The 8,037-nt window shown below is 43.9% G+C and overlaps 1 protein-coding gene across 3 annotated transcripts; it reads right to left on the minus strand.

Moving 5' to 3' along the window:
• Positions 1-475: 475 nt before the first annotated feature.
• On the minus strand, positions 476-6,498 carry dlk1 (delta like non-canonical Notch ligand 1). 3 transcript variants are annotated; one of them, XM_018764113.1, is made up of 6 exons: positions 6,281-6,498; positions 5,783-5,884; positions 5,507-5,570; positions 4,725-4,855; positions 3,900-4,041; positions 476-1,936 (listed from the first exon to the last, which is right to left on the minus strand). In XM_018764113.1, exons 2-6 carry the CDS (start codon positions 5,853-5,855, stop codon positions 1,195-1,197), a joined length of 1,152 nt encoding a protein of 383 aa, XP_018619629.1. In that variant the 5' UTR covers positions 5,856-5,884; positions 6,281-6,498; the 3' UTR covers positions 476-1,194. The 3 variants fall into 3 exon arrangements, with proteins under 3 accessions (XP_018619629.1, XP_018619628.1, XP_018619627.1); XM_018764112.1 differs by having other exon boundaries at positions 6,277-6,498; XM_018764111.1 differs by lacking the exons at positions 5,783-5,884; positions 6,281-6,498 and having other exon boundaries at positions 5,507-5,651.
• Between the last annotated feature and the right edge of the window lie 1,539 nt (positions 6,499-8,037).

The raw sequence follows: 8,037 nt of genomic DNA on the forward strand, positions 1-8,037 counted from the left end.
TTCCTTGTTATTGTGTGACAAGCATTTTTAAGTATGCATTCTAAATTATTGTTTCAAGGTTCATGTCAGTATATGGCTTGTGTATTATTTCTATTTCTATTTCCATTTCCATTTCCACATCTTAACTGTGCATGTTAGTGCCACGAAAGAAGTTGAAACATTTTCTTTAGAAAAATAAAAAGAGAATATACACATTAACAATACAGATTTTAATGTTTTATACATGTCTTATTGCCACAGGTGGTCCAGAAACAGTTAAATTTATTGAAACGTATGTAATTTGTTTAAAAAGTTGCTAATGGCAATAAATTAAATTACTTAATTGCAGAACAGAGTGACCTCTTAATGATAATTTTCATACCTACATCTAAAAACAAAGACTTTTATTCAATAAACACATTTTTTTACTTATAAAAGATACCCTACCACACATCTACATATGCTAAATACAAAAGTGGAAAGAAATTTGAGCGATATGACAAAAAGTACAAGGATGAACTCAAATATTCATAGTTGATGTGGTATTGTAAAAATGATTGCTAGAAAACAGCAAGCTCTTTCCAAACACATGACGATGAAATACCCATGGAATCATCAGTGAGTCAGGCAAACATCTTGTTATGCACTTTGCACTGAGCACTGGTGAAACTGTTCAACGCTTCTGCTGTTCATGAAGCCTTGGATCTTAAAGGGCGCACGCACAGTCTTCGAGGAAAGCTCAGTAAAACCAAATTGCAATATGTGAAGAACCTCTATGGAAATTATAGCTGCTCTTCCTTTAAGAAAGCTGATATGAGTTAGGGTGATGCACAGTAGTATGTATTATATGCACCAGGAGCTGTCTGCACCTGTAGTGAACAACAGCATACCGTAAAACATCTGCATCTTTAAAATCTTAACAAATGCAACTGGTTGCCTATGACCTGGCTCTCACACCAAATACAACACTCAAAAATCATAACATTTTAAAAACTCACTAACAGTTTCAGACTAGTATTTGGATTTATGGTACATGATTTAACTGACTATCTATTCATAGCATACTTAATGTTCACACTTTATTTTGTATACTCCTTGACTTTACACTAAACACTGTTACCACTGTTTTACTTTCCACAAGGGACTAAGTAATGCATTGGGATGCCAGATATTATTGGTCACATCCTCCAGGAGAGCAACAGCAGCACAGCAATTTCAAATGGATGTATAGTGGTTCCCATAGTTGGTCAGTTTAATTTTCTCGGGTAGGATGATGTTGACTGAGCTGTCATCACCGTCCTTTGACTTAAGCAGGTAGTCCCGCTGCTGACGGACCAGCTGGCTATACTTGGCGTTTGCCACCCATGATTCACAGCGGTTGAAGAATATGATGGCAGTGGTGCCCAGGACCACCAGGCAGGTGAGTAGGCCCAGCACAGCAAAACAGATGACTTGGTTGCGGGTGACCAGTGGGCTGGGTGCCCTTATCCTTTCCTTCATAGCAATGTTGAGCAGCTCCCGCTCAGAGGGCTGCGACATCCTGCGGAATTCATGGGAGGGCAGGCCGTAGTGCTGTTGTCTCCCACCTTCTGCCAGCCATGCAGGCTCCACTCGGGCCCTGTGTGTGGCGCATGTGGGCCCCACATACCCCAAAGGGCAGAGGCACCGGAAACCCCTGCCAGGCTGGCTCAGGCACGTGCTCCCGTTGGTGCAGGGGCTGTCAGCACATGTGGGCACAGTGTGGTTGCACACAGGCCCAGTAAAGCCTGCTGAACACCAACAGGTGAAACCAGCCCCACGGTCAGCACAGGTGCCCCCGTTGGCACAGGGGTTGGGGTCGCAGTCATCTATGTCAATCTCACAGAAGTCACCAGCAAACCCAGGAGGGCACAAACAAGTCGAGTGGGCTGCCCAGCCGTCATCATCCATGCAGGTGCCCCCATTCTGACACGGAGACCTGCCAGACACAACAGTGTGGTTAAACTGCAATGTCACCTGGCAACAGTGAAATAAGGAGCTCAAAGTCACTGAGTAAAGCATCTTCTGTTAAATATCAAGTGAGAGGGGTTCATAGAGAAAACCTTTAACCAGTGTGCTGATTGGTGCCTGGTTCAGAGAGTAACAAAGTGTGAGGTGATGTGAGGTGGATTTATATAGTTTTTCATTAAAAATAGAAAGGAAACTGAAATAAACCCACAAACAAATCATGAAACTAGGGTTTTGGGTTGCATCTGCATATACACTGGGCTGAGCCCCACAGCGCAATGCTTCTGTTGTCCATCTTCCCATTTAAAAAGCTTTGCCCCATCAGACCCTCTTTAGTCAAGTGCAGTCAAAAGTCTCCAAGCTGGGTCTCTGCCTTTAAAGACACATCCTCAGTTTAATTTCCTGATATTGTGTTTGGTTTCAGCTCTTTACTATTCAGTTGTTCCGTAGAACAGCAGAGCAGTACTTGTTGACTGTCACCGAAAATGAAACGGCTAAAATATGCAAAGCAATAAATGGGAAACGTGATCCAAAGTGTTATCTACAGTGTCCTAATGCAATGCACAAATTGTATTTTCTCTGAGATGTACATTGCTTTGGAGAAAAGCATCTGCTAAATGAATAAATGTAAGTGTAATGTAATTGTTATGAGAGGATGTTGATGTTAAGTGTGTGCTTAGTTCACATGACCAACCCCACTCGTCCTATTTCACGTCTTTTTTACAGCCGTACTCCCCTCTGTGATCTAAGGATGCTAATAAATCTCACTGTACTAACATATGAAAGGTTCTTATTCGAGTTAGTGGATCAATTGGGAATGCAGATAATTTCTACAGGCTCAGCTGAAAGGATCTACAGTCAGTTCAAATTAGAGGTTTGTGGCCCCAGCTCTACAGTAATCAAGGGCTTCTTGAATGTCTTAGAATATACACAGTACAATTAGTGAAAAATAGATTTTAAAATGGCACACAACTTTTTAAAACATTGCCTTATTCTCTCATGTTATATTTATCTTACACATTTCTTATATATTTACAACAATAATGCATAACAGTGGACAGTGTAGTTTTTCACAGAAGGGCAATTTAAATAAATGTTTATTTTAAATTTCTCCAGTAAATGTTGATTTCATTATTTATTTTCTTTTTTCATTATTTAACTTAGGGAGGCGTGGTGGCGCGATGGGCTTGGCTGGGTCCTGCTCTCTGGCGGGTCTGGGGTTTGAGGGTCCTGCTTGGGGTGCCTTGTGACGTACTAGTATCCCATCCTGGGTGTGTCCCCTCCCCCTTCGGCCCTGTGTCCTGTGTTGCCAGGTTAGGCTCCAGTGTGCCCTGACCCTGCTCAGGACAAGTGGATTCAGACTGTGTGAGTGAGTGATCATTTAACTTTGTATACCATTCTTTATATATATATACTTTAAGGATAAAAGACAGAGTTTCGGGGGGGGACCCTTGTGGTCATGCCCTCAGGTAGTCTACAGGTTCTTGCTAACTGTTTTTTTTTTTCTTGAGGTCTGAAGCAGTTTGACCTGTTGAAAGGTTTCAAATGTAGGTTATGATTTGACTTCAGCAATTTCATCTCAGGCATGGCAATGACTTGTGACACTGAGGTTTCATCAAGAGGAGAAAATTATTATCCAAGAGCCCTGAAACAAGGGGGCTCCAGCCCAGCGTGTGCTGGGAAATGGCACATGATCTGATTTCAAATCAGAAACAAGGTAAAATACTGCCTTTACTGTACAGACGCCCTCAACAAAACTTAAAAGAGCAGTCGGTGCAAAGCAGTTCACAGTGCTTAAGTACTTTTTTTCATTAAAACAAAACTGAATAGGACTGTTTTTCACAGGCTTGTGTAAATGGATTAAAATCAAATGCAACGGAGACATTCAGTGTTTTGTCTAGAATCAGTAATCCGTGCTGTGAGAGTCACGCTACCCGTTTGTGAGACACGGTCCTGTCTTCAGCTCACAGCTCTCCCCACCGTAACCGTGAGCGCAAACACATCGGCGCGTTCCGCTCTGCGTCTCGACGCATGTGGAATTACCGGGACAGGGGTCCGAGGAGCAGGATCGTCTGTCTGGGACATGAAACAGCAATTATTATCAGTATTTCACTGTGCATTCTACGGGATATTTTATTATTATTACGAGTAATGCATTACATGATTTATTCATTCAGCAGACGCTCTTCTCCAAGCGACTACCAACAAAGTATGTAGTAGTGTCATCAGCCCACACACCTTCACCAAGGTGACTGCTAGATACACTACTTACAATAGGTCACTCACCCATAGATCAGTGGAACACCCTCTCTCTGTCACTCACACACTACGTGTGAACCTGAACAGCATCTCTTTGGACGGGAGGAAACCCACGTAAACACGGGGAAAACATGCATACTCAGCACAGAGTGGGAATGGAACCCACATTCTCTCGCACCACCCCAGGTGCTGTGAGACCGCAGCGGTACTAGCTGTGCCACCGCGCCGCCGCGCCGCCTGTAGTAGTAGTGGCAACGCATTACGCAGCAGGGTCTTTTTTACCGTATCAGGCAAGTTAGTTTCTCAATGCCGCTACAGCAGGAGCTGATTTGAACCTACATTTCTCTGAATAGGTATGGTATCATCAGCCGTAATCCCGATCCTGTGTGCAAAGAAACACGGACCGTCGCTTTTGCCACGGAATAGACAGAGTTACGTAGTGAAGTGAACAACGCTGTGCGCGCTCCCGCTCCCGCGCGCGCTCCTCCTCAGTCACTCACCCACGTCGCAGTTGTCCCCAGACCAGCCGGCCTCGCAGATGCACTGCCACGCGCTCACGCAGGTGCCGTGCACGCACGCGGGGGAGGGTACGCATTGCTCGCAGGTGGCCCCACGCCACCCCGGTCTGCACCTGAGGACAGGAGACACGACGGGGACAATGGAGACACACAGCAGCTAGACACACACGGATCCTCAGATATCAAAGCATATGCAATGCACCACCAAAAATTTTATATAATACCGTACTCTACTATTCTATCGTACTATATTATCCTATTATACTATTATGTATAATAGTATACGCTCTCTCTCTCTATCTCTGTATATATATATATATATATATATATATATAGGGAGAGAGAGATTACTATTATGTAAATAATATTTGGTGGTGCATTGTCGTTATTAAAGGTTATTTTCGCTTGCCTGTATTCATTTAGCTAATAATATTACTAGCAGACGCTTTTCGTTTTTCCCCAAAGTAAACAAAAGCTTAAATGTAATTTATTTTATGTATAAACTAAAATGAACTGTTAGCTTGTTTATCGAGACTGAGCTGTGCGTTAGAAGCCATGCAAGGATATTTATAGCACTGCACCCCACAGCAGTCCACTCTTTCCCAAATGTCCGCGTGTCTGTGCGTGTGTGTAGGCTGTGGGTGAGTAATATCTGTACAGTTATTTTCTGCACCGCGATTCATAACATAATGCGATGTAATTCGAACAGTGTCGGTCGGTCACTGAGATCTGGCACAACTTCAATCCCAGGCATGTTCGTCTACCTGCATTCTCCCGGAGTCTCGCAGAACCCGTTCTCTGGACTGCAGCCCGCGCTGCACTCGAACCCTGTCCAAAAGACACCCGGAGCCGCATTAACTTTACCTCCAGTGATATGAACACCACGTAAACCCCCAGTTTTCATCAAAGTACGCGTTGTTGGTGATTCGCACCCTTCCAAAGGAGTAAATGCGAAATGACAGTGGAGCATTTGATTGGCTCCACCTGTGCTATGTGGTGAGGTGTACTGTAGTAAGGTGTGTGGTAAATGCATATTTTACCTCTGCCGATAGCAGTGGGGATGAGACACAGCACGCAGGAGGCGCTCAACCAGCGGAGCGCGCGCGGATCCATACCGAGCTCCCCGTTATACTCGCATCTCCCTGTGGGGACGGGCGGCAGTGTCGCTTAGTGACCCGGGGGTGGCGCGGGGGGATGGGGGGGGGCAGTAGTGTGGGTGGCTGCCCTTAGGGACAGCTTTTATCCCCCACCGTGATGCTGTCGTTCCTTCAACACTCACTCACCATAAGTGCTGAAGTTCACCTATAAGAGCCCATCTGAACTTATACATCCACATCGACTGTACACGTCAATCACGCCCCCTTGGCAAGGTTAATTCAATATCTTTATAAATATACCTTTCAAAACATGTGCAATTATTTAACTCGGCAGTTAGAACCCCCCCCCCCTCCCCCAACACGATAAATACATACTCTCAGCTGCTGCTGTGATGTAGACTGAGATTTCAACTTGTAATTCCCGAAAAGGTTATTACCTACATCAGCGCGCAATTCCTCCACTTGCTTTTGTGAACCATCTTGTCCTCGTTTCGAGCTCTCTGTTCACACTTGATTTAAAAATATGAGGGAAAAAAAAATCACCGGCTTAGTGTCCAGAGCAGGGGGAGCTCCACTCCGAGGTCCGCGCGCAGCGGAGACGGTTCCCTTCACGCGCTTCCTTGGCGGAGGAGCTGTCCAGCATTCGAGCCTCCTGAACGCATGCGCTGCCCGCGCACTCGCAGCCCGGCGCTGTCATAACACTGTCATCACTGCCTACTGCGGTTTGCAGACAAAAGGGAGACCGAGCTCTTCGTAGACATATTAACTGCCTTCACTCGCATATTACTTTTATTTTTTAATTTATTCGCTTGTTTATTCAGGTTGGACACCTTTGCCCAATGCAACTGAGAGATAGCCAACAATACAATAATTTATGCATTTACACAGAAGGTTATACTTACTATATCAATTGGTAAGGGTACCTTGATCAAGGGTCCTACAGCAAGAGGTGGAATTCGTACCCGAGACCTTCTAATTGCAAGGCTGATTCTACTTCATTGTACACATTGTACCCAGTTTTATTATTTTATGTTTTAGCTATAAATTTAGCCAGAAATTACATCACATTTACATTACATTTATTTATTTAGCAGATGCTCTTCTCCAAAGTGACTTCCAGTGAACTCTGTGTAGTGTTATCAGTCCACACACGTTATTCACCAAGGTGACTTACACTGCTAGATACACTACTTACAATGGGTCACTCATCCATATACATCAGTGGAACACACTGACTCTGTCACTCACTCACACACTATGGGTGAACCTGAAACAGCATGTCTCTGGACTAATATCTGCTTAACCGTGTCAACAAAGTATCTGAGCAGCATTAAACATTTTATTCTGGGATGTGCACCTGGGACCTCCCCGGTCCCTTCTATAAACATACCAGCATCTACTTCACCTATATGTATCAATGAAAGATTAAAATGATTAAATGCTAACATATGGTCTGAATGACTCCAGAGCATGCATTTCATACTTGTTTTAAGCTCCATGTGTAATAATACACAATAAAAATACAGAAGTTTTGCAAATGTAATGAAGGCAGTGAAAGTAGTGCTTATTGCACTCTTCATCTTGAAAATTGAATGTTTACCTGGAAAAGTATTATATACAGAGCTGGGTAATCTATACAGCATAATGATATATTATCATTATATAGCTCATAATACACATATAGTATGTGTCTGTGTACAACAGTTAAATCAGAAATACATACATATATACACAGTATAGTATATATACATATAAACTTTCATCTTTAAGACATTTCATATGTCCTCTGTTATTGCATACTAATACATTGTCAACAATGTTATACCATTGATGAGATGCTTGATACAAGCATTGAGGACTTTTATCTGTCGACAACATGGGGTCATCCAAATTTAATGCTGATTGGAATGTGCTTTGGATACTCTCTCACTCACACACAGGCTGAAGCTACTGCTCCCAAGCAGAATTGCAGCAAGCTAGAGCCAAACTTGGCAACACAGGACATAAGACTAGAGAGGGAGGGGGCACACCCAGGACGGGACGCCAGTTCATCACAAGGCACCCCAACCCGGACTCGAACCCTAGACCTGCCGGAGAACAGGACCCAGCCAAACCCGCTGTGCCACCGTGCCCCCGCTTTGGATACTGCCAAATGCAAATTTGATGCCACACTTCATCTGCTGATGATTAAAGCTCCT

The sequence above is a fragment of the Scleropages formosus genome, chromosome 15 (genome assembly GCF_900964775.1).
Source record: "Scleropages formosus chromosome 15, fSclFor1.1, whole genome shotgun sequence".
NCBI classification, from domain to species: Eukaryota; Metazoa; Chordata; class Actinopteri; order Osteoglossiformes; family Osteoglossidae; genus Scleropages; species Scleropages formosus.